The sequence below is a fragment of the Lissotriton helveticus genome, chromosome 4_1 (genome assembly GCF_964261635.1).
Source record: "Lissotriton helveticus chromosome 4_1, aLisHel1.1, whole genome shotgun sequence".
Lineage (NCBI taxonomy): Eukaryota > Metazoa > Chordata > Amphibia > Caudata > Salamandridae > Lissotriton > Lissotriton helveticus.
The window spans coordinates 546,420,760-546,447,842 of NC_136063.1; the positions used below are offsets into that span (position 1 = coordinate 546,420,760).

The 27,083-nt window shown below is 44.1% G+C and overlaps 1 protein-coding gene across 3 annotated transcripts in view; it reads right to left on the reverse strand.

The window, feature by feature from the left end:
- LY96 (lymphocyte antigen 96) overlaps nucleotides 1–27,083 on the reverse strand; it is a 505,337-nt gene that overhangs the window by 12,540 nt on the left and 465,714 nt on the right. The window contains exon 5 of one of the 3 annotated variants that reach the window (XM_078685617.1): nucleotides 13,764–13,833. The exons of the other annotated variants lie outside the window; for them this stretch is intronic. Coding sequence (XP_078541743.1) covers nucleotides 13,798–13,833 — 36 coding nt within the window. The 3' untranslated portion in view covers nucleotides 13,764–13,797. Of the gene's footprint in view, nucleotides 1–13,763; nucleotides 13,834–27,083 lie in introns of those variants that run through there. 3 annotated transcript variants of the gene reach the window in all.

Here is a 27,083-nt window from a genome sequence, read left to right on the forward strand (position 1 = left end):
TGGTCCCGCGGGCCAAGTTGTGGGCGGTACTGGCAGACCTGGGCATACCCGGGGACATACTCCAGATTCTAATTAGGCTACATACAGACAACTATGCCCGTGTAAGATATGGAAAGGGCGGTCGACTGACAGATAGGTTCCCTGTCCAACGAGGGGTAAGGCAGGGATGCGTGTTGGCCCCGACCCTTTTCTGTCTATTTACGAACGGGGTGATAGAGCATCTAACCAGGATCCCTAATATTGACGCACCACAACTAAACAACAGCAGGGTGCCTGCGATCATGTTCGCGGACGACACCCTGCTGTTGTCAAAAACACCCATGGGACTGCAGAGAATTTTGAATGGGTTCTTGGAGTTTTGTGTATAAAGGGGATTAGAAATAAACCCCTCCAAGACCAAATTCATGATCCTCAGCAAAAAACCCAAAAATTGCCCAAATCCCTGCCTGGGATCCATATCCCTAGAAAGAGTCTCCGTAATTGAATACCTGGGTATAACTCTGAATCAGAATTTAACTTGGCTACCACACAAGACTAAGGCAACCACTAAACTCATCCAGAGGGCTGGTGCTATTACGAGAATTGCCAACAAATCCTATTTGCGCCCTCTGACTCCTGCAATACATATTTATAAAGCACAAGCTCGAGGATGTATCACCTATGGGGCCGAGTTATGGGGACATACACCGCTACAGACTATACAGGTCGCAGAAAATAATGTTATTAGACAACTAGCGGCCCTCCCACAGAGTAGCCCTCTTCTTCCCCTAAGAATGGATTTGGCACTTCGTCCAATAACTGAAGAACTGGGCCTTAAACCTTTGGCATATTGGAGACGTCTGTGGAGTAGTCAGGACCTGGGACACTACAGAAGTGAATTACAGGAGATACTTAGGTCAACACATTCGTCCAAAATTCCTTGGCTGAAATACATCAGGGACATGTGTACGACCCTTGGAATCCCTGAACTATGGTGTAATCCGGAAGTGACGTCCACTAGGCTTCCGAGGAAAGAACTCTCCAGATTGTTTTACAGCTTTATGCTTCAGAGATCTCTGAGCTTAATCCGGGAAGGTTCTTTGACGGACACATTTATCAAGGTAAAAGACTCCTATAGCCCGGAATATGTCTTAGATGCCATGTGCCCCGTGTATGCAAGAAAGATTTTTCTGCAATGGAGATACGGCTCGCTTCCGCTGAGGTCCTTTACTAAATCCTGGGATGGTAACTCGGGGTTGGTTAACTGCCCAGCATGCAACTATAAACTGGAAAGCGACCTTCATGTGGTCCTGTTTTGCAGAGCCTACAGTAAGATTAGGAGCTACTGGCTGGTCCCCTATTTAAGGAATCTGGGTTTTCGATCTTATGCCCCAGCCTACAGAGTGCTTAAAACGGACGTAACACCTCCAACAGTGTTTGTTATGGCGAAATTTTTGTTGGCAATGTGGAGAGTACGCACAAGAATCATAAAGGATGTTATTTAGGCATGTTTTATTAACTCTTAATCTTAATCTAATATGTACTTACTTTTCTAGACTGTAATTACGAACTTTTAAACTTTCTAACCCGGAATCCTTTTTATAAATCTTATGCTTTGTTTTTGTGTATATCTTTGATGATCTGCGATGATCGAAATAAAGATTATTTGAATTTGAAAAATTTGAGAATGAATGTGATGTCCTCAATACAAGGTGTGAAAATGAGTAATGGGATGGTACAGATGTGGGGTCGAGTAACAAGGAATGTGAACAATTCTGCTACAAATGCAAATATGTTGAAGAGCACTGCTTGTCATTTCTATAGTGAAATAGTTAATTGTAAGTGGGAAATGTTGACAAAATCCAGATCGACTTCAAAGTGATTTTTTGCCCCAGATGCAGAGAAATGTAAATCATATATTAATAGTCATAGGCCCAAGCCCAACCTGCACCTGTAGAGAACATGTATGATCAGAGATATATTAGTATGAATATGCTGTAGCCCCACTGTTGCAGCAAAATATGAAAAACAAAATACCATTTGATCCAAGGTACTAACAGAATCCATTGATTCTGAGTTATAGTTTTCCTCAGTTATCTCCAGAGAATAATTCTCAATGACAGTTCCTGAGGGGGTAGGGGTTGCTTACTTGGAGCAGTCTTGGAGGTAGACCACAGTGACCCATACATTGATGGTGAAGTCAATGGCCAGACTATTTTTATCTTGAAATATGTGGGGGCTTTATGATCTACAGTTCGTTCTGTAGAGATTCCAAACCGACCCTTCTTGGGGAGAGAAGTCCACCTTGTGGCATCAGTAATAAACAGAATGTAGGTAACAGCAAATGTTCTTCTTAAAATAGGGTCAATTTAGAATAATCATCAGTTCATTCTGTGTGATCTGAGCCCTGTAAATGTGTTGTGGTTGCTTCATTGCCAAAGAAAGGAGAAAATGACTGAATGTGCTTTCTATCAACTTGAAGAAGAATCTCCAAGGGCTTGAACTAGAGCTTGCCTCTGGCCTGAAATCTCAGGGATACAAGACTTCACCAACCAGCTCCCCGCTGAATTCCCTTTCTGGGAATTGTAGTGCCTGCTGTTGTGCTGGGCCTTCTGAGAGACTGCGTGTTGCTGGGAGCTGGAAGCGCGACACAACGACAAGAAGCCTGTCGCAGTAGCTGTCGTCGTATCGTTGAGGAAGCGAGCCGCCACTGTCATCATCGCATCGCCGAAGCGCAGCGCATCACCGGAGAAGCTGGTCGCCGTCGCATCACCGGCGAAGCACGGCGCAGGGCCTGTCGCGGCTCCAAAGATCATTGAGTCGCCGCACAGCCGTCGGGCAGGCACGCATCACGCCAACATTGTCGCATCGCAACCAAGATGCCAGTATCGCATCGAGGTGCCATCTTGTCGCATCGTACCGGAGAGCAGTAAGAAACCGATGCATCAACTCCCCAAACAGTAAGGAAGCAAGCATAAACTCCCCTGCACAGCCGTAAGGAACCGCCGCATCCACTCCCCTGCGTGTAAGGAACCGACTCATCACCTTCCCTGCGATCCTTTTGTTTTCTTTGCATTACGCATTCAAGGTACATTGAGAGTAAAGTGTTGCATTCACAACTTGAGAGAACTGAGCTATTTTATAACATTCTAAAGTCTATTTTTGAGTACAGCATTGTGGATATTTGTTGTTTGGTCTTGTGTTAAGTCTATATAAAAACACTTATTTTTATAATATAACTTGTGTGGTGTCCATCTGTAGTGTTGTCACTGTAATACTGTATGTGTTCACCAATTCTTTACACACTGCCTCCGAGATAATCCTGCCTGCTCATGCCAAGCTACCAAGGGGGTGAGCAGGGGTTATTTTAGGATTGTAGCCCCTTTCCCTGACTAGACGCAAGGGTCCCTATTTTGTCAAAGGTACCTACCTCTGCCAACTAGAGACCCCCAAATCTAACAAGACCTAATTCCCGAAGCTATTTCCTAGCTCTTTAGTGTCTTCAACCCCTCTTTTTAGTTTGGGTTCAGAGGCGCCCCCCTCTGTAAATTCTAACAGCCAGGGTAAAGCCTAGCTTACCCACAGAGGTCACCCACAGCTTGATCAACCCCACCATGACCAATAGGGTCAGGGGGCCTAACTTGTTATTTGGCAGGGAGCTAGGCCACCATGCCAAGGACAGTGCTGCCATAAAGGCTAACACCCAACAGAGGCTACTGACAGCTGTCAGTGCCCAGAACCACACCTTTAGCTCCTCACTGGTAAGTGAAGGGGCTACCTTACAGGCTTCTTGGGGTCCTGCTTGCCTCTCTGCTGCTTTAGGGTAGGGGACACCCTTCCTCCACCCTCTGTTGTGCCAGCAGAGGAGCCATCAACTCAGGCAGGACAGTTGCCTGACTAGTCAGTTCTTTTTGTTGGATAGGGGGGACTTTAATAGTGACACTTTTGGAGTTCTCCCTTACTGGGATAGAATCTCCCTGGCCCACTGAAACTGTGGCTAACAGTTGCCCACCTTTCCTACACTGTTTCTTCTTTTTCTTTTAGGGCTGAGTAACTAACTGCAGGTTGAGCCCCCCCAGATTTCTTGGGTGAGGTCTGGCATTGGACCAGCACCTCTCTTTGGCTTAGACCAACCTCTGGGTGGTCATTCCTCAGGAGACAATCAAGGGGGAGGTCTTTACTGACTACCAACTTTCTCCATCCAAGGGTCCCAGCTATTTCTAGGAGCACTACAACCACGGGCCTTACAGTGACCCCACCCGGGACAGTCCTTACTCTTTTTGTTTACATTGGGACATACGGGGTTGAGAGAACCAACGAGGCATGCACCACAGTGTGAGTGGCACAGGTATCTCTCAGGGCAGTGGCTGGGATTCCATTCGCCAGTAGGTGGTGGAAGTGTCTACTCCCCTCTGGAACTTCCAGCTTACCTCATGGGCCCATTTTCCAGTTGAAGGCCAGAAGGACTTCCTCATCTGAGGACCCCTCCTCCAAAGCTACACTGGCAACCCCTGGAGCTACACTGTTCACCCCTGGACCTGTACTGGGGCCTTTGTTTTTAGGACAGCTAGGGTCCTTGGTGTGGTGTCCTTCCTTTTGACAGTTATGACACCATACTCTGTTGGGATTCCAATTCTTACCTTGGTACACTGTTTTAATTTGTGAGGTGTCTTTGGGCCCACCATCCTGGACAGGTTTTTGTGGATCTACCTGGGACTCTTTCCTCTGGGGAGGCTTTGTAACCCCTTTCATTTGGTCACCACCTGTGGACGTCCTAGTTACCCTTGTTTTGACCCAGTGGTCTGCCTTCTTTCCAAATTCTTGGGGAGAAAGTGGACCTAGGACTACCAGGTACTGATGCAACTTTTCATCAATGCAATTACTTAATATGTGTTCCTTCATAAACAGGTTGTAAATTCCATTAAAGTCATGCACATTGTTTTCAGTTAACCAACCACCTGGTGTCTTTACTGAGTAGTCTACACAATCAATCCAGGACTGGTTTTGGGTTTTGTGAGCCCCCCTGAATCTAATTCTGTACTCCTCAGTTGTGAGTCCAAATCCCTCCATCAGAGTTCTCTTCATGAGGTCATATGACCAGCATCTGCCTTAGAAAGGGTCAGGACTATGTCTCTGCAGTTACCAGAGAACAGTTCCCAAAGGAGTGTCCCCCAGAAAGTCTTCTTCACCCTTCTGGCTTCACAAGCCCTCTTAAAGGCTGTGAACAACTTGGTGATATCATCACCCTCTTCATATTTAGGGGCAATCCCTTTGGGGATTTTAAGATTATAAGATTGCTTTTCATCCTTGTTATTTTGATTGTTTCCACCATTGATGGGTGCTAAACCCATCTCCTTTCTTTCTTTCTCTAGAGCCAGGAGTCTGGACTCTAGGGGCCATATGTATCAAGCCAAATTGACTTTAAAAAAATTCCTAAATGCCCTTAAGGAATTGCAAATTACCACCAACTTGTAGTTGGTGGTAAAATGTGATTTCTTTTACAAATGCACTTTATGCAATTTGTAAAGGTGCCATGTGACGCTTATACATGCCCTTAGGGCATGTATGTGCGCCATATGCGCACACATGTCATTTTCAGGGGTGCAGCAGGGTGTTCTTGAGACACCCCTGCACCCTTGAAATTATTCTCAATTTGCGATTAGCAAATTGCGAATCGCAAATTGAGAATAATTTCACATTCATTCCTATGGCCTCCTGGCCCCTAGAAATGAAAGGGAAATTATTCCTTAATTGCGATTAGCAACTTGCTAATCGCAATTAAGGAATTTTAGGAAATCGCTAAAAAGAAGCGATTTTCTACATACATACCATTTTGCGATTTCTAAATACCGATTCCTTAAAAATTGCTATTAAGAAATCGCAAAAGGGTATGTTGATACATATGGCCCTAGATCCAGTCATTTGGCCAGTCTTAATAAAAGGCTGTCCTCCTCATTGAGGCTGCCCTCAATGTCCTCACCAGGACCTGAACCACCTGTGTGGCCTCCAGGTCCCCAGAGGTTAACTCTTCAAAGTAAGTGTACAGGGACACTTTCATCCCATTGAAGTGGTAGAGGTGGGTACCTATCTCCATCCTCCTCACTCCTTTCTTCCTCTGACTGGTCATCTCCATTTTCAGAGGGGTGGACCTTTACATACTCAGCCAACAGCTCCTGGAGCCTTTGTTTGGTTGGATGTGGTCCCATTGCTATGTTTTTAACTTTACATAAGGACCTTACTTCCTGAAAAGACAAGTGAAGGTAAGGGGTGAGGTCAAGGTCCTCAACCATGTCCTGTATGTCATTATGGTTATCTTCACTAATAGCTGGATTCTGTTTTCTAACAAAAAAGTTCTAACCCCTCTACCGTTGACTGTATTGACTTTTTATTTTCTAAAATTCTAAAGGGTCTTAAGCAAGGCCCTAACAAGACTCTTAGTAGTTTGGTAAAAATACCAAAATGACAAAATCAGATTTCTAAAGGTAATTTAAGAGTTCTGTTGTGTGATCAGGTGGTAACTAAGTAGTCCAACAAATGCAAGTTGTGTATCCCACCGCTGATCCACCAATGTAAGAAACTGGCTCTATATATACTACACCAAAATGAGGAATACTGTGTATGGAGTCCAAGTACTAAGCTCAAACTAGAAGCAATTGAGTTCCGTCAAAAAATAAGACTCAAGGCTTTTTTTGCTAACCAACCACCAGCTTTGAGTAATGAGGCTACAGGGCTTAGGAATAAATCTAGATTAGTACCCAGCCAGAATATCCCAAAACAAGTACATGCATTTGAACAGGTATTGTTGTCATCTATTAACAAATTAGAAAAGACTAAAAAATACGTACAACAAAATATTAGTCTTGGGCAAGGAGCAGCCATAAATAGCTTAAAAGAAGACTCTTCAGTAGTGATAAAACAAGCCCGACAAGGGCGGAGCAGTAGTGATCTGGCCCCGCGACATGTATTTATCTGAGGGATTAAAACAAGTTAACAATAACATATGGGACCGTAAATTGTTGGAAGACCCGGTTAAACAGATTCAAGGAATGATTTCAGACATTTTGCAATTAGGTAAAGACGGTGGTTTCTTAGGTCCTAAAGAATGTGATTTTTTGGTAAAAAAATTCCCCAGAACCCCTGTTCTTTATCTTTTGCCAAAGATTCATAAAAATCTTAGTGAACCCCAGGACGTCCAATAGCCTCGGGTGTGATTCCTGCCTCTAGCCTATTTCGAAATACGTTGACTTTTTTCTAAAGCCATTCTTCAAAGAAGTCAAATCGCATCTAAGAGATACCACTGATTTTCTGACTAAAGTAGAAGGGACCCCTTTTGACCAGGCAACTAAAATAATGGTGACGATGGACATCACATTGCTCAACACGCAGATTCCTCAAGATGAAGCGTTGGAGGTGATGGGACTATACTTAGAAAGTAGGGAGAGACCACATAGAGTGCCAACCTCATTCATTCTAAAATTGGCTGAAATTGCTCTCAAAAAGAACTACTTCTCCTTTAATGATCAATTTTTCATGCAAGTAAAGGGGACGGCCATGGGCTGTCCTTATGCTCCAGAAATGGTGGTTCATTATATGGCCGAGTGTGAGAAAAGATTTGTGGAAACCAATAATCCATTTAAAGATCACATTAGTCAATGGTTACGCTATATTGACGACGTCTGGCTCCTGTGGCAGGGGAGCCAGGCGGAGTTACTAGCATTTCATGGATGGCTTAATGCCAGACATCAAGATATAAAATTCTCAATTGAGTATTGCCAAACCAGGATGACATTTATGGATGTAGAATTAACATGTGTAGAGGGACAACTCAAATCATCTTTGTATAAGAAAAGTACTGACAAAAACACCATCTTACATCACAGAAGCGCACATCCCAGGAATCTAAAAGCTAATCTGCCATATGGGCAGCTCCTGCGGATAAGGAGAAACTGCACGGAAGTAACGGACTATGAACAACATGCATACACCTTCTGCGGAGAAATGGTACAGAGAGGGTGCCAGAAAAACGTCTTAAACATACTTTTAAAAGGGCACGATTAACTCCGCGGGAATGCCTTTTCCAGGTCAAAGAGAAGCGAGAGCTAGACAGGCTGGTATGTGTTACAACGTTTGGACCTGATACCCACAGAATGAGACAGATGGTACTTAAAAACTGGCACCTCCGTGAAGGTCTTGAATGTCACACCAAATGGTTCCAATATGGCCATGGTTGCGGTGGAGTAAAAGGCGTGGCGCTGTGTAGCTGGACAGAGAGGAAATGGTTTAGCTCTCTAATCCGGCGTTTGTAATATATCAAGGTCGCGCGTGATTCTTAACAAAGCGCTAATGACATGTGGTTGCGCACTAAGAGTTGGTTGAATCGGGATATTGAGACACTACTAGTTCCACAATTCCCTAGGTTGTGAGGAAGATACATATTCAATGATTCCAATATGGCCGCGGCTGCAGTGGAGTAAAAGGCGTGGCGTTCTGTGACTGGAGAGAGAGGTAATGGTTTTCCTCTTTGCTTCGGCATTGTAACAAACTTTCAAAGTTTCTCTGGATTTGAAACAAAGTATTAATGACACGTTGTTACGTACTTGGAATCAGCTGAAATTGGCAGGAAGTCGGATTCTCGACAGTGAACCGGTCGAGTACTACAATCAGGTAGGCAGGCATGAGAATGTGCGCCTCCGGTTGTTTGCTGGCTCGAATTTGTTCTGTGCTTGATTATAAATGTCCCCCCCATTTGCTTTTGTTCGCCAGCTTGATACACAAGAAGCTGTGTATAGTACAAAGCGTGTTTGGAAAAGAAATAAGTCGGCCCGTGCAAAATTGTAAAGGTATGTGAAACACTCACAGTTTAAGCACCTCATGTAGGAAGCATATCCAAAGTGGGCAAGTGTAGTAACCACAATGGTTGTTTATTTATTAGTAGATTACGAGTGGAAATAAAGATTGGGCCCCTCCGTTTTCTTCAAACTGAGACATTGACTCGATAAATAGAGGTATGATCTGAGAGTGCCATGTTGTCAGTTTCAGCAGGCTTTAAAAAGAACGTGAAATAGACAGCTTTATTAGAGTGCAAATTCTTTCTTTTAGGAACCAATAACTCAGTCGATTGAGAAGAAAAACCAGGATAGTTTAATCCGAACACCAAGAAGGCATAGTTGGCCTAATTCACGCAGCTATATATATAGATCGCATTAGCGTAAGCAGTGTAATTGGAGTGAGAGAGGCATTTTTGAATCAATAAATAAAACTTTATTGTTTTAACACCTATTACAGATAAGTGACAAAGTCCTGATGAGAATCCAGGAACTAGTTTCCCTGGATTTGAAACGCGTCGGCATATTTGAAGGAGCAAGTAACATCATTTATTGTGTGAACTAGCGGTTGCTAGGTCCCCAATTGGTCACCGTTTGGTGAAGTTGCCTCCTTGTTTGACTTTGTCCCCAATTGTTTTGGATATTGATTTATTCATCAGTCTGTAAATGTACAAATATATATTGTTTGTTTGTATCGAGTATTGTGATTTAGGATGTATGTTTTTTATTTTTTCACTAGTAATGATGTGGATTGTTAATATGTGTTTGTAAAGTTTGTTGTATATAAGTGTATATAGTGCTGAATGTATAATTGTTCCTTTTCATACACAAATGTGTTAAAAAGAATGTACAAAAAAGAATTAAATAATTCAAAGGGTATAAATAAAAGTACCCGGACAAACTAAAATAATTATTATTTGATCCTTAAGTAGATTTTTTGAAAGTAAGTTTGGTGTGGGCACATTTTGTATTTTTTTGATAAATAAGGTCCAGCCCACTCCATGTCCAGGGCCTAACTCCTTAGCTTTGCATAGATTCAGTACTAGGACATTTCCTGAAAATAGGTAAGAAAATAAGTTTTGGTTATTTGTGCGATTTTTAAAGAATATTTTTAGTTTTCAAAACTTCACACTTTGAAACTTTTTGGAAGAAAATTGTCATTGTTATCCTGTGTAGGATAAACAGGTTATCAGTTTGCAGGTAAGGAATCAACTGTGGGAGTTAAGGTTATGGGGTTAGACTCAGGGGTCCCCCAAGGTCCGTGATGCACTGGTGTTGCACCCTCAGCTGCACTAAGGTGGCTGGGTACAGAGTGTTGAGGCCCAATGTTATCCTATGGAGGATAGGGGGTCTCCGGTTGGTGGCTGCTGGCAAGCAGGCCACACGGCTGTGGGAGCAAAGCTCCTTGGGTTTAGCTTATGGCAAATAGGGGACCAAATTAGCACCAAAGGTGCACCCTCAGCGGCACTAGGGCAACCGAGTACAGGATGCAGTTTTGAGGTTGGGTGCCCTGTTGTTTCCAAAGGAGAGCCTCCGGAACAAACAAACACAGCAGGCTCGGAGACGGGGATCTTGTAGGTGCGACCACCACTTCGAGGGGTAAGTTGGGATGTTGTGGGTTGGTTAGGCACCGTCAGTTTGGGCACACAAGGCTGTGGGGCGTCGGGTACAGGGGTGCCTTGGGACGTCGGAAAGTCTTACCTGCTCTAATCGCGGGAGAGGGGATCCTCTGGATTAAGGCTGCAGGCATCGTCTGGAGGCATGAGGCAGGTCACGAGTCCCCGGATCTCGGGTCAGAATTGCCGGGGTGACGTCCTCGTGGTGTTTTTCCAATCGAGCTTGGGCCGGGTTCGGCGGGTGCAGAGTGGGCTGGATTTGCGGTGTCGGGCCAGAGCCAGAAGCTTCAGTTTGAACAAGTCCGGTGATCACAGGAGATTCAGTCTTTGAAGTGAAGGCAGGCAGGTCCTCTGGGATTTTTGAGGTTGCTGGCTGCAGGACATACCGGGATTTCGCAGGAGCAGGTTCGAGGGGAAACAGGCCTGTAGGGCTGAGGCCAAGTCAGTGGGTGTCGTCCTCTTGTTAGCTCTGCACAGCTCTTCAGCCCTTCTTCTTATCTTCTTTTCTTGTTGTTTCTTGATCTGAAGAAGCAAGGTTCAGGGTGCCCCCTAAATACTATATTTACTGGCGTTACAGGTAGGTAAAGGACAGGGACCAATGGGTCCCTTCCCTGGTTTAGGTACACCCCCTATTCTGCCACTCTCCAGTGGGAGGGGGCATGAGCCTGTCCCTGGTTGGCTGGTTCCCCCCATACTCAAGATGGCAGGGACTCGAAATTGTCATTCACCGCGCCTCCCCCACCTGAGGGGTGGAGTTGGCAGAGGTGGGCACACCACCTTTCCTCACTTGTTTTTCCAGATGGTTCTCTCGCCCAAAGTGGGGGGTAGAAACAGTGGGGACCAGTTGCTGAAAGCAGCACATGGTCTGGAGAGGCTCACAAAGGCAGCATGCCTTTGAAGCTTCTCCTTTGTGAACCCTGCCCATCCTGGGGGAGGAGGCTTGGCACCTCGTCCTAGGATGTGCATTGTTTCAGGCCCCGAGAGCAGCAGGCTCTCGACCCAGGTTTCCAGAAACATGTCAGGTGAAGGCAGCCTAAGCAGCCACTCAGTCAGGTCACTAGAAGTTGGTCGAATTTCAGGGGGCATCTCTAAGATGTGCTCTGGTGTGCATTTTACATTAAATCCCACACTGGCATCAGTGTAGGTTTAATGTGCTGAGAAGTTTGATACCAAACGTCCCAGTCTTCAGTGTAGCCATTATGGTGCTGTGGAGTTCGTATTGACAAACTCCAGGCACCACATACACTTACTGGCAACACTGCACTTACAATGCCCAAGAACGGACTTGGGCAATTTAGGGGCACAGGGCTCATGCCCTTCAGCTCTCACCACTGGCATAGTGCAACCATCTGGAGGGGTGGCTGATTCTAGGCCAGGCCAGTGGTTTGTTAGGCATGACACACAGGGCTGTATGCCATGTCGACTCTTCACTTTGTTCTGCACCAGGACACTCAGCCTGCAAAGGCATTGTGTGTGTGAAAAGGAGCAGGGTCCCTAAAGGTGGCACTCTAAGTGCGGCAGCCTTTAGGGGACTGCCCTGGTCACAGTACCCTGGATACCTATGGTACCATTTACCAGGGGCCAACCTGTGGCCAGGGCTACCAATTGGGTTGGTTTTGGGTAAAGAAGACAGGTCCTGGGAACCTGAATGGCAGGGACCCAGGGCACACCAAGATGAAGTGCATCAGTAACCAGGCAAAAAGTGGAGGGATGTTATTGCCACAGAAACCCACTTTCCTACAACAGCACACTACAGGCAGTGCTCTGTTGCTGGGCTCTGTAGTCACTAGCATCTGTGAGGCTCTAGGCAGCTGTCCAAGGGCAATGTCAGCCCCGGCTGGCACATAGCATCCACCCTTAACTAAATTGACTCTACACCACTCCTGTTACTGGCTGAAGTTCAGACTCCTTGCATTAATTGAGCAAAAAAGGAGATAGTTGCAGTGCATTGTCATACTGAAAAGCTACACCTTCGGTTGTGTCACATGAGGGGGCTAGAAGGGGCACTGGATGTCCAACCACACACAAATGTCATTCACTCAGAATGCACTAACAGGACTTGACATAGCCTAGCAGCATTCCCAACAGGACAATTAGATGGGCACAAAAATACCCTTTGAAATGAATGGTGTTTGCCTACATGTCTGAAACATAAATGACACACAAAGACCATGCAGCACCCGGCATTGTCCCTGAACAATTAGATGAAATATCTTGGACCTAACAAGCACAATCCACTTCAGACAGTATTGTGAGATCTCCTAATCCATATGTAACTAAGTCACATGTGTGCCACCTAACCTGATATGGCTATTACACCCTTTGGCAAATATAAACTGTCTGCCGTCTTAGGTACAATGTTAGGTGTGTCATATCGCATCTCTGAATCAAATGCCTGAAAGAACAACATTTAGAAAGTGTGCCCATATGTGAAATGCACTAGCAAATTGCTCAGTTGGGTGGAAAAGGTAGACACATACTCATGATACATATCCCTATGACGACACAAATAAACCCTTGTCAGACCAGGATACACAGAAGGTTTCATTGAAGCAACAACATTAAGCTTATCACAATTGAAAGAAATGTTGAACAAACAACAAAAACACAAGCCTGAAGTATCATGCATTGTGTCTTGGTTACAGTTAGCTTGTCACACATCCTCTCTGGCCATGTAGACACACTCAAAGTCACTTTTTGCACAAATACTCATTACAAAGCTTGTACAACATATTGCAACTAACATCAGCCTGCGATAGACCATTCATTCAGATACCTCTGCTTAACATACTCTGGTCTGGTGCATCATATATCTGGCTGTAGGAGTAAACGTATGGCTCTGTGTGCCCCAATGCAGAATCCAAAGAAACATCAAATGAGCATGATGTGGCAGAGTCCATTTCTCTGATTTGTGAAATGGCCAGACTCTCACGCTCTACATGTGTCATAAGGCCAAAATGAGATGCAGATTACAACACTGGGTACTGTACAACTCTACAATCACTGCATGTCATCACTCGCATTCTAATTGTGACACAACCATTCATGCACCATATGCTGTGTACACATGCAACTAACACCTACAACAATTGTGTCTCTGTAAGGACAGTAAAACACTGTAACTTACTGAGACATGTCCTGGACACACATCATCCACATGATGTCCCCAAACAAAACCAGGTTGGAATGAGTGACATCTCATTGAACAGGCCCTGGACAATACAGACCTCAGACACCTTGAATAACAAGAATATCTGCAGAAAGTGCAGTCCTGGGAGGCAACTTTTTCGGGACACTGCCAGAATAATGCCTACCTTACACTCACCATGGGCACAGGAACTGTATCAGATGGGTCCACAGCCTTGAAGGGTATTAGCCTACTGTGGCATGCCACCTGTGCAAGTCTGCCAGATCTATAGAAGACACAGACATGGGTCCATCACTATATAGACACACATTGTACCATTACTTTGTGTACGTGGGTGTGTCCATAATCACTACCATGTAGTCAAAGTTCCTATGTGTCCAGGTGTATTGATGAGACAGTTGCCAATCTGCACAGTACAGAAATATGCAGCATGCTTCTCCTAAACTGTTGCATGTTACGACACTTGTACTATGTTGACATCTGAAAGCATGAACCAAGTGGAAGTGGGTTTTCCTAAACAAAGCGTTGTGACTTCATGTCACACTCATAGCCAACGTAGGCACAAAAATATAGATACATACTAACGAAGTGCTTGTACTCTATGGACCATCTGCAATCCACGCCATACCAACATCATTGTATACTTACATCACAAGTTACACATGAATGACTGTTAACCAGAAATCCATTAGGAGGACACAGAAATATTAAATGAAAAACAGAAAATGCTTTAATCAGAAACATAAGTGGGATAGTGAGTTAAGAAAAAGTTCAATAGCCAGTCCAATATAGTTCATGGCTTTAATGGGACAACCATATCATGGCCTTCATTTCTTGCCTGCACTTCTCCTGCAAAGGGACACCTCCCATAGGAGGGGCATCTATGGGGCAGGCCAGGCACCAAAGGGACAAAACCAGGGAAGGCTGGTTTGGGTTTTGGTTTGGATGGAATCGGGAGGGGGTGGGCAAACTGCAGAGGTAGGGTCAGATTGAGGGGAGTTGGCCAACTGCAGTGGGAGGGTAAGATTGAGGGGGGTGGGTCAGCTGCAGCGGGAGGGTCAAATGGAGAGGGGTGTGTGTCAATTGCAGTGGGAGGGTCAGAAGAAAGAGGTAGGACAACTGCAGTGGGAGGGTCAGATGGAAGGGGGTGGGACAATTGCAGTGGGAGGGCTGCATGGAGCTTGGGATGGGCTGGGATTTACAAGTTTGGGGATTCTGTAATTGTCAATGGTGTGAATGTGAATAGGAAGTGGATGTGACTTCTTGGGGTAGTTTTTTGGGTATAGAGGTACTGGTCTGGTGTGGGGAAGTATGGATTTTTGGAGGGTGTTGGGTTTTCACAGACCAGGGTGATTTTCTACTGGAGGTGATTTTGGACTTCTTTGCTTCTCAGTGGGTGGGAGAGAGGGGGCAGATGGAGATGGCAGGACCTGAGAGTGGATTAACTCTTCTTCTTGGGAGGGGGTTGGTAGGTATGGGTAGGTATGGCAAAGAGGTGGAGTGTCTGGTCAGGGGGGTAAGAGGAGAGGCAAGGGTAGGGGTTGTGGAGGAAGAGTGGTGTGAGGTCTGCAGCGTGGCTGTGGGGGCTGGTATGGTGTCTGGTGGTATGTCTGTAGGGGTGAGTGTGCTGTCTGTCTTGGGAGTGTGCGTGCTTGTGGATTTATCCTTGTGTCTATGTGTTTGTATGCTGCGTGTGGCTGTTAAGGGGGATGCATGCCTATGTTTGAGTGTACTTGTGTCAGGGAGGGTAGTTGGGACTGTGGATGGGGAAGAGGCAGGAGGGGTGGGGGTGAGACAGCTGGAGCTGAGACACTGCTGCCAGCAGTGTGGAGGCCAGAGCCTGGTTTGATCTCTGTAGGGCAGATATTTCAGATGTGAATGCCGTCCAGGATTGATACCATTTGTGTGAGATGATTGGTATGTACCTGGAAGACATTCAGCACTGCTGTCTGCCCCACAGATATCTGTCTCAGGATGTTGATGGCCTCCACACTTAGGGCAGCAGGGGAGACAGGGGCCAGGGAAGAGGTGCCTGGCATGAAGGAGATGCCTCCCCTTCTAGGGGAGCAGCCACTGACAATGGGCTGGGGAGTACCTGGAAGGGTAGAGATGGTAGGGGTGGTGGTGTACTTGGATATAGAGGATTCAGTCTCTGGGTCATCCACCACCACATGGGAGTCCTCACTGGAGCTTGAGCTGGTTGGGGATCCGACAGATGTTGTGTCCGATGTGCCCTCGGTGAGGCTCACCCCACCCTCCATGCCACTGGTTCCCTCCTGCTTGGACTCAGCACTGGAACCAGTCTGGCGAGCTGCTTCCTCTTGTTCCGTGGCACTTCCTCCTCCGCTGGCTAGTTCTGAATCTGTGAACAAGAGGGAAAATGAATCACTTGAGTCATCCTTATGTATTCGACACATAGGTATCATCGCAAATATTCATATATCAACCAACTACATCATTTGGACTTGTGCAATTATCTTTTGATACTGTTACGTAAATACCACAGGCCAGATTTACAAGCCCCTTGTGCCACTTTTGCGTCACTTTTCCCATGTTAAATGTGACTCAAAAGTAGCACAAGGGTCTTGTAAATCTGCCCCCAAATGTTAGTACGCAAGTTGACTTATGCACCTTCACACATGATGTTGTCTGCAACATTGGATGCAGCAATATCAAAATCCACAACCACAATGTTCACTTCTTCAATATGTACCAGGTGATGTATTGTCTTTTGCTACTGAAGGTCTTGTGTCATGACATACCTGTTTCATCTAATGCCAGGGATTTTAAACCTCACAATGGGAATAGGAGTCACACAATTGAATTAAGACATGGTATCCATTCTGCAATCCCAAGTCATCAATTTGGGTACCATTGTGTCTAATGTTACAGGTCATATAACTTTATTGTCATACATCAAGCTGGCGTAGTCATTGCATAAGTCATATCACACAGATAACAGTGAGTGTGCTCATTTGTCCTGTAGCTTAAGTTCTTTCCTGTCAGGTCGCACATCTAACTCTTATTGTGGAGACACCAAGGTAGTAGGCATAGCTAGGGTGAGAGGTATGTCTCCCACAGTCTTGTGTCATCTATGCACAGTGTTAGGAAGATGAATCAGATTATTGTGCACAATGGAATCATCTCACCAATTTCACACGTGAACCATGCTCAACACATTCCCAAGTCCAGTGACTGAATCTTCACAATGATTTAGGTTGATCACTATGCCACTGGGCCTTCTGGGTGCATCGTCTGTAAATAATATTAGTATTTAACATATTTTCTTTAAAAGTTTATTCAACATTGTGTACCATTCTGTCCAGATTGCAGCGGTCCACATTTGTAGAGGCCAAGTCTGAATGTCCCTCACTTCTTTTTGCCACCCTGCTTACCTTGTACAGCTTAAATTGCCCTTGTTAACATCTCATTTTGTTTAATTACTTCCAAATGAGGCACATGTGAAATCACTGAATCGAACAGTGATGCATCAAACACATTATTTTAAAAGGCATCAGGTATGAATAGTCAAGAGCATTTACACACATGGGAATCATTGTGAGTGTGTATCTAACATCATACCTTACAATTACTGTCTTTTCCACCAGTGAACACCTTTGTTTGCCACAAAATTGCATGTGTTGTCACCATTACAGAGTCAGGCACATGAGCTCATTCTTTGGAATAAAGAGAATGAAATATTATACCCAATCATGTGAAAAGCTAGTGTGACAGGTGACCAAAGTTAGCATACCTGTATTTAGCCCAAAGGATACATTGGAATACACTGAGCACCGCAGCTGGGACCTAACATCGGCACTCTGACAAAACAAAACTAACCAATGCCTCAACATTGACATCACCTGCTACCGGGATGTATAGCATGGGCTTTTTACAGTTGAGTGCTCCAACAAAAACATACTTCACAGATTTGATGTGACCACACAGAGAACGGTTCAGACATTAGTCAATGTGCTGACTCATGTTGAGCAATCACATTATTCCGGAAGGTTATCTCCATGCACATGTTTTTGTAATGAGTTCAGATCACATGAACATAGAACTACTGTCACTACCCTGAACATATTTTCCTCACATGTTCCAGATGAAAGGGGCATAACCAGGCATCTACTTATCCTTGTGCTTATGCATTCTTTAAGACTGAACAGTGTTTTTGTGTGTCTTACAACCTGTGAAAGGGCCAGCAGGCTAAGAGACTTCAACATGCATGGTTAAAACATTATGCAAAAAGGCACATACTCACCCCCTCCTTGCTGCTGTGTGGCTTTCATATTCCCATCCAGGTCAGAGAAGAAGCATGTGCGGGGTCAGGGTTCGACGGGTGCCCCTCTTTCCTGGAGATGACAGGCCCAGTTGGACTTCTGCAATCTTATTTGTCCAGCCTCTCAGGGCCTGCCACAGTTTGCGACAATGATGGGTGTGCCGATTGGCGACCCCCACGGAGTGCACCTTCCAGGAGATGGTCCTCCTTCTGATGGGAGTTGACCTGTAAGGATGACATGGTTAGAGACCCTTAGTTCACATGCAACATGTTTCTGAGTCAAAAAACTGGTACACATAGGTCATGGTCAGATTGGCAACATATCTAAGGGGTTGGCAAGTGGCATTATGTGCAGTTCTCCTGTGTTCAATGAGGATTCCATCCCATGAGAACAATGATAAGATGTTTACAACAGTACATACACTTCTACAGCAGTGTACTTGCCCAGACCAGTAATCTACACACTTTGACACTTTCAACTAAACAATTTACATGTTTGTCTGTGAGATTCCTAATGCCAGTAGTGCATGGTTATTGAACATGTCAAATGACAATGCAGTGTGATCATCACTCACCTGCTCCTCTTTTTTGCCATAGAGCTGCCTGCACAGAGGCTGGGGGGTGTCCAGCAGCATCTGGTTTTCCTCCTGGGTGAAGGCTGTGGCCTGGCCCTCTGTACGTGCCATAGTAGCTCCCAGAGGACAGCAGCAGAGAGATGGGTAGGTGCAGGAATAATGCAGGTACTGTAGGCATGTGAAGTCTCTAAGGAACAGACAGACTTATATCTAAACCGTAGAGGCATTCTTCAGTCCATGCGTCCAAAGCGATAGGTTCGCGTCGGTCACATTTTCCGAATCGGTCCAATGCATTACATTGCTTGCAGTTGACAGGTCTACCGTGCGGTTTAAAAAATAGCAACGAACCACGAGTGACTTTGATACATTACCAATGGGAGTTAACAGCCAATTTCTGCATCCCAACCAGTTATGATGCGCCTACAGCCTCCTTTGAATAATTGGCCAGTAGTGCATACACTTTTGGAAATGTTGTATCATCGTGAAAATACATGGCTGGAGGCAGATTTTTCCTGGTGAAAAGGAAATCTAATTGAATCACTCACACTCCTATGAGGATCTAACCTTAAGGGGCATATGACACACTGATTAAGAGGCTCATACTTACAGGCAAACAAACAATTCCATTTAGCCTCTTAGGCTTGGTCAGAGTCAAAATGCATTATTGGGGCAATTCAAGGACAGTCTGTACCTAGTCACTGCATTACGGGACAGTGTGACCCAGTGTGCAATCCGTGTGATGTGAGACTGAAAAGGTGGTGTTTTTATAAACACCTGGATAATGGATTTTCCAAGGAATTACTACACAGTGACATTAAGCAGCCACATAGGCGTAGTTTTTATGTGTGATTTACTAGTCTATATTTTTGTACCACACTTAAGTGGCTAACCTCATCACATGCAACTCTACATAGTTAATGGTTTGTGTATGTAATTGTTTTTGTAACACAGACATGACAACATGACATTGTCCACCGTGTGACAGTAGTGTGCATACTTTACTTTGTGAGATGCTGTGTATGTGGTGTCCCACATATCAGGCATTACATGATCCTATTGTGGGTACATTTGAACCATATGAATGTTTTCACAAACCTAAATCTAGGTTTAATGTTTATGAGTTGCTGTGTAGGTCATGCTTTTTTTTTAGTCCTCATTTATCCTTAAATATGCTTTAAGTTCAAGAATGGAAGTTTTCCGCCTATCACAGGTAGCCGGATGTTTGGGGAGGCTTCCGGTCACTCCTTACAGGGAGGTGGAATGTCCTGAGACTCCGGAAGAACTTCCCTCCAGCTTTGTTGTAAAAGGGCCAACCGCAATCTTGATTCTTGAAGGGGGCTTGCCCCACTGACATCCCCGATCCTTAGGGTCTGTTTACAGCATATTTTATAATCATTGGACCCGACAACGCTAAATAATCTGCACCCGTGCCCCACCACAAACCCAAAATAAGTGTATAGGAAAACCATGAATCCACATTTCAAAATTGTATAATACCTTAACTAGTGTAGGACCCCCTGACCAGGAAATGTAAACCTAAGTCCCAGAACTCATCTTCACCCACTTATCCCAAATTTCCCAAATAATAGTTTTTTCCGCTTTGTGCCAGCTTGATCCAATTTTGCTTCCCTCTGAATGGAATATATCCACTCACCTTCAGTCGGAGGACATGCTAAGATTAATGTAATGCACAGTTCTCTTTGTGCCAGAAGTATTAGAGTGAAAAACAATGCTCTATCTTTTTTTGTTAAAAAAAACCCTTTAGATCCCTTGGCAGAATCCCAAATATTATAGCCACCGTTGTTAATTTTATTTCCATGCCCTTAATATCTGAAATGGTCATACCTATTTTCTGCCAGAACGAATATATTACAGGGCAACTCCAAAACATATTCACCTCATTTGCTTTTTCTTCCCCACATTTTGGACACTTCTTGATTTCTTGACTTCCCATTTTCGATAATTTCTGGGCTTTCCAGTAGGATGTATGGACTGTGAAGAGGTGATTTTTTTTTTAAGGGTGCAACATTCACATATGACCATAAAACGACATAGATACTTGCCCAATTATATCGAGGTCTTCGTCCGGCAGGTTCTTCTTCCAAGTCTCATTGAATGCGACCTGCATATCTTCTACATTTTGGGCTAGTAACCAGTACCACTCTGCTGCTTCTTTAGGCTTTGTTTTGTACACACAACATTTTGATGCCAGTCCCAAATTCCCTTGTAACTCTTTGCCCACAGATCTTTCCCAAATGCTCAACTGCTAATATTTAAACTTCGAAACGGAGTCCTCACATACCGCCGAGAAATGAGGCCAAGAAATCAGTTTTGCTTAAAAAAATCAGTTGTCCCCAGGTAGTAATAGCGCACGTGCGAAGGGGGGTTGCAAGAACATCTTCCAGACATAAGGGTGTTCCTGGAGAATCCCAAACGGGAGCTCCCTCATTGTAGTATGGTATCTTTAAAAGACGTCTAACGTGGTTCCAAAGCTTTATAGCTGAGACAAGCATCTTTAATTTGACCTTCCTAAAGTATTTTGGGTGCCCGAATTTTAATAAGAAACACCCTGCTTGTTGGGAGAACTCTGCTGTGAGGGCCTTATAGGGTGGAGAAAAAAATTCACTTTCCAGTGGTAGTTGTCGAAATTTGTTTAAATGGAAAGCGCAGAAGTATAAGAATAGATATGGGATTGCTATGCCACCGTAAGCTTTTTTCTTTCTAAGTTTTTTTAGGGAGATTCTGGGATTTTTTTTCCCTAAATAAAACTTGAAAAAAGCCCCTGCACTTTTTTAAACCACACTTTTGGAAAATCTAGGGGAATGGAGTTAAATAGAAAAATTTACTTTGGCAGGATCAACATTTTCAGTAGATTTTATTTACCTAATAGTGAAAGTAAGATTTCAACTGTGATCTGAATTTTTTAGTAACTTTTTCAAAATTCACCATTGCTATTTTATCAATATTATGGACTATTTGTATGCCCAGATATCTGATTTCTTTCTTTGTATATGTACTCCTAAAGTTGGTGTTCCATTTCATTAATTCAGTTTTTTGTTGGCTGATACTATACCCAGAGACCTTACCAAAGTTCTCAAATTTAGACCATATCTCTGGAAGCGATCTTTCTAGATCGCTGGTATAAATTATGAGGTTGTCTGCATATAACCCAATTTTTTTACCCAACCGTTACAGCTGAAAGGGATGATGTTCTAGCAATCTCTCAAAATACACGCTAGGCGATCAATGTAGATATTAACAAGTAATGGGACAGGGGACACCCCTGTCTAGTGCCCCTGCCTATTTGTATTGAAATGGTTAGTTTCCCATTAATGAGAATTTTGGCAATAGGATTCTTATAAATGGCTTTGATGGCTAACAATAGATTTTCACCTAAGTCATGATGTTGGATTACTTTAAACAGGAAAGCCCAATTGACCTGATCGAAAGCGTTGGCAGCATCAAATGTAATTGCTGCCAAAGGGATTTTATGGTTCTGTGCCATATCTATCGCCGCAATTAGGTCATTAGTCAATTCGCTGAGTTGCCTCCCTTTCATAAACTCATTTTGGTCGGGGTGGATTAAGCTACCCATGACTTTATTCAGGCGTTTGGTGTTTATCTGGGAATAAAACTTGTGATCACAATTTAAAAGTGAAATGGGTCTATAAGACTCACAGAGTCTAGGATTGTTATCTAGTTTCAGTAAAATGGTTATCGTGTCCTCTTCCCATGAAGCCGGGGGGCTCAGACCTTCGAAAAAGCAAGAATTAAAAAGTTGAAGGAGGAAAGGAACAAGTTCATCCATTAGACTGATGTAAAATTAGTTGGGGATTGAATCTGGACCAGCCGCTTTCCCCCTTGTTAGAGAACTGATCGATTGGATTATCTCTTCTTTTAGATATGGTGAGGTTTAATTGTTCCTTTTCATCTCGATGTAAAGAGGGACAGAAATTCCTCCATTATAACTTCCTCAAGTGGAGTCTCATCGGTGTATCAATTCTGAAAGAACTGAACAAAAGCCTCCTCTATTTCGGAATCATCCAAAATGATTTTACCAGTGCTCGAACATCGGAGGTCCCTAATCCAGTTTCTTGTTTGGTCTACCTTGGTTTTCCATGCCAAGAGTTTGCTGCAACCCTCGCCATACTCATGATGTGATAATTTACTGGCGTCCCACTTTTTTTTTTTTTTCGAATTCCCAAAAAGTCAGCGAGCTTGTGTTTCGCAATGTTTATTTCTCTAAGAATGTTAGAATTCCCCTGATCTTGTTCTAGATGCTCCTGCAGCTTCTGAATATCAGCTTCCAATTTTTGGGATTCCTCTTTCACCTTTCTGGCCTGGAAGAACGATATAGCTGTAAAAGAACCTCTTAAGTAGGCCTTATAGGTGTCCCAAATTATTCGGAAGGATGCTAAGTTTACATTATTTTCAAAAAGTCCCTTTGTCTCCTCCTTCAACTTTCCAATTACATCTTGTAGTAATACTCGGTTAATTGTCCATCTCCGAGGGGGAGAACTTACTCCCACTTCCTGTTCTAACACAACTGCTAAATGATCAGAAAGATGTTCCGGGACGTGACTAACTGAATTGGTGTTTCTGCTTGTGGCAATGTCGACTAAGGAGTCAATTCTGGAGCAATGTCCACACTTTGTGTTATAAAAGGTGAACTTCCCACCAAATGTCTTGTGTTTATTGGACTTCTCTCTCCAGATATCTACAAGCCCGATGTCGGACATTAATTGTCTCAGGGCTGTTCTCATTTTTTGAGTATTAGAATCTACTCTAGTCGATGTGGAGTCTTGATTTGGGTCAAGGACCATATTAAAGTCCCCCCCTACTATAATGCGCTTGTTTACATTTGTTAGGTGGAAAAGTAAAGTATATAGGGTGGCAAGGTCGTCTAGGTTTGGCCCGTAATAACTTACAAAAGATGTCCAGGTATCATTTATCTTAACTCTTGCAATAACCCACCTTCCCCGGGGGTCTACCATACATTCCCCTAACATAGCCTGGGCTGATTTTTTTATTAAAATGGTGACTCCTTTGACTGTACAGGATTGTGTTGTACAGAAGCAGTGTTCAATCCACTTTTGCTGTTTTACAACCCCCTCCCACTCCTCTTTAAGTGCGATTCTTGAACCAAAATAACATTACACTCTGACAATTTTAAATATTCTAATATTCTTTTCCTTCTGGAGAGACATGGTTCGTATTTTATTTATTTTTCCCTTGCACATAAAAGCCGGCCCAGGACATACTGAATTCCCTGCTGTCATTTGTATTTTAACAAAGGCCCCAAAGGTCTACATACCACCCTTGACATTGAAAGAATAAATTAGGACCTTTTTTTCTTTTTTCCCACTTGCTTCCCCACCCTGTGTGTGATATTTTTAATTTTTCCATTTTATATGTGACCCTCCCACACTCCCCTGGGGAACCCTCCCTCCCCTTGGGAACCCTCCCTCCCTCCCTCCCCTGGGGAACCCTCCCTTACTTCTGGTAGAGGTGAGATTGGATATCTCTGATTTTTTGTTTCTCTCTCTGATCTGGCACAAAACTCATAAATCTGTTCATTTGGATGTGCTCTTTATTTGCTTAATTAATGCATTTGCCTCTTCCGGATTCTTAAAGTTGAACACTTTATTGTTCCACATGACTTTGAGAGAGGCGGGGAAACTTAAATTTGCTGTGGCACCCACGTTTCTTAGTCCCTGCATCGATTTCCCTAACTCCCACTGTTTGTCCTGAGTTATATGGGAATATCTGACCTTATGCAGAAGGACCAGTCTGCTTTCTTATACATCCCTGCTTTTAACCCTGCTGCCAAGATTTTCTCTTTGAGTACATAAGTTTTAAAGTTTACTAAAATACTTCTTGGATTTTTTCCCCCGGTCTTTTAAAGAACGGGTCCCGATGTATTCTTTGTATGTCATCATCAAGGGTTTGCTTCTCGATTTCAGGGTGTAGTTCTGCAAGCAGGTTGATTATAAAGGTTCTGATGTCCCCACACTCTGTATCTTCAGGAATATTCAAGAGCCTGATATTATTTCTCTGTGCGTTATTTTCCAAACTTTCCATCTTTTCCAGCAATATTTTGTTGCCTCTCTTTATTGTTTGAATATCCCATGTATTTTCATCTACTTGCTTTTTAAGTTCCTGTACGGCTGACTCCACTTCCCCTACTCTTTCAGATATCTCATTCATTTTAGCCTCTAGAGTCTCACAGACCGTTTGTATTTTCAATTGGTTACTCTCGGAGACAGCACATTTGTCTCTTATTTCTGTTAGAAGAGTCGTTATTAAGTCCTCTGTAACGGAGTGAGCTCCTGTGAAGCTTGTTGTTATTGGGGTCCCCCTTGGTTCCGGCTCATCTACTACAGTTAAATTGCCTCGTGGGGGATTTGATTGTATGCTACCAGTGCTGTTGACCAGGATCACTTCTCCACTAGGTTGAGTCTCCATATTGTCTTTCTCTTTAGAGGGGGGAAGTGAAGAGATACTAACACTGGCACCGACATCAGTTAAAAGGGCCAGGGGATCAAATCTGTTCTTTAGCCCTATAGGCCCTATGGAATCCATTGATGTATTGATTATAGGCAGTGTATCTTGGACTTTAATGTATGATCTTTTGTTTTTTACCAATGGGAGTCTTTCCCAGGGGAGTCTTTTTATACTGAACCAGGGCTGAATTTTGGGTTTGTTTTGAGTTCTTGGTTCTAGACATTGACACCAGGACTCTATTATCCGTCTCTGGGGGGGACTGGTTTTGGCCCCAAATATCCCTACTCATGAGTGTATATGTATTTAGTTTATTTGGTCCTGTTCCTAGCTCTTCCTGTTTTTCTTCCTCTGCACCACCATGCTCAATCTTCAGTTTGGGCCCCCGGCTCGCCCCTTCCTCCTTAACGGGGTCATCTGAGGAGGCCAAGCATTGAATACTGTTTTCTCTGGGTCTAACAGATCACTTCCCTCACCCTCAACCCGTTGTCTTTCTATACTTTTGATTTGTTTTATTTTATTTACTTTGTTTATTTTATGGGTATGATTATTTAGTAAGCTTTTTGTGGGTGTTACTCCTGACCTAGTAACCCAGCGCAAAAAGGTGGAGGCGGTCGTCCTATCACCTGCACCCCTGAATCTGATTTCGTCGACAGCACGTCTCCCACACGAGATCCGCTCTGCCGCTTCCAGCCAGCACCCCCCACGGTGTCGTTTCCCCCCTGACCGCCACCTCTATTTTAATATTTGGGGTGCTGAGCCTGAAAAACCTAACGGCCGCCATTTTCCCCAGTCAGCTTCTCCACGTGGCCATTGTGTAGGTCAATCTTGCTTTACATGAACAGTGACAGACACTAGTGAAGTTTACACTGCTGCACTCTAATTACTGTGTCACCATACCTTGGAAACATGTCCACAGGGGTCAGTATGCTGTGCTATGTATGTGAGGTCAACCTCATACATTGAAATGTGTATTTTCATTGACATACAGTTTTAGGTGTGGTCATTTTTGATTTGCTGTTTGTTGAAGTGCATGCTGATCGGTATATTGTGAACTAACACCAACTGTGTTTATACTCTCCACATAGGTATTGCAGACAGCCTCCAGTGTACAGGCCCTTTCCAGACCTACAAACAATGGAAAAATGGGACATAATCAAGAAATATTGTTTCACAAGGGCAACAATTGATGAGTTTTGCCAGCAGTGGTCACCTCATTTGCGGGCTGGTCACACTTATCCAACAGCACTGAGCCCCAGGCTGAAAGTGATGGCAGTATTGCATTTCTTTGCCACTTGAATATTCCAGTACACAGTAGCAAGCGGGTGGAATGTCCTAGCACATGTTCAGCAATGTCCTCTGGGATGTGTTGCAGGCATTGCTCCGTTACATGGACCACTACATAAAGTTTCCTAAACCTGGAGTGTTGTCTGACATCAAGGGTGACTTCTAAGCCTTTTGAATGGATACCCCATGTCATTTGAGCAATTGATGGCACCTATGTTGCGTTGATCCCACCCCAGGCCAGTTAATAGGTCTATCGCAACCGCAACCATTACCATTCCATCAATGTCCAGGTAGTGTTTTTGGTTGACATGTGCATCACACACGTCTGTGCCTTTTTCCCCGGCTCAGCACATGATGCATAAATCCTGTGAAAAATGTCATCCCACATTTGATGAGTCAACTGCAACCTGACCGGGCCTGGCTTGTTGGTAGGGGACTTATGTGTATGTTGCAGTGTGTGTTAGTTGTGTATCAGAAAGTGATCTGTTGTCTTTTATGTGTTTAATGTAGCAGATTTTGGATACCCCAACCAGCCATGGTTACTGACACCACTGCGCAACCCAGTCACCCCAGCAGAAGTGTGCTTTAATGAGGCCTATGGTAGGACCTGGTGGATAGTGGAGCAGAGTTTTGGCTTCCTGAAGACAAGATCCTACAGTCTGGACAGTAAGGGTGTATCCCTCCAAAATCCCCCATTTGAAGGTGTGCCAGATCCTCACGGCTTGCTGCATGCTACACAACATGGAAATACGTGTGGGCATACCTCAGATAGTGGACAACGGAGGCCAGCAGGTGCCACTGAGGGAGGATCTAGGACTGGGCCATGATGACAGAGGTGATGATGATGGCATGGATTTGAGACAACAGCTT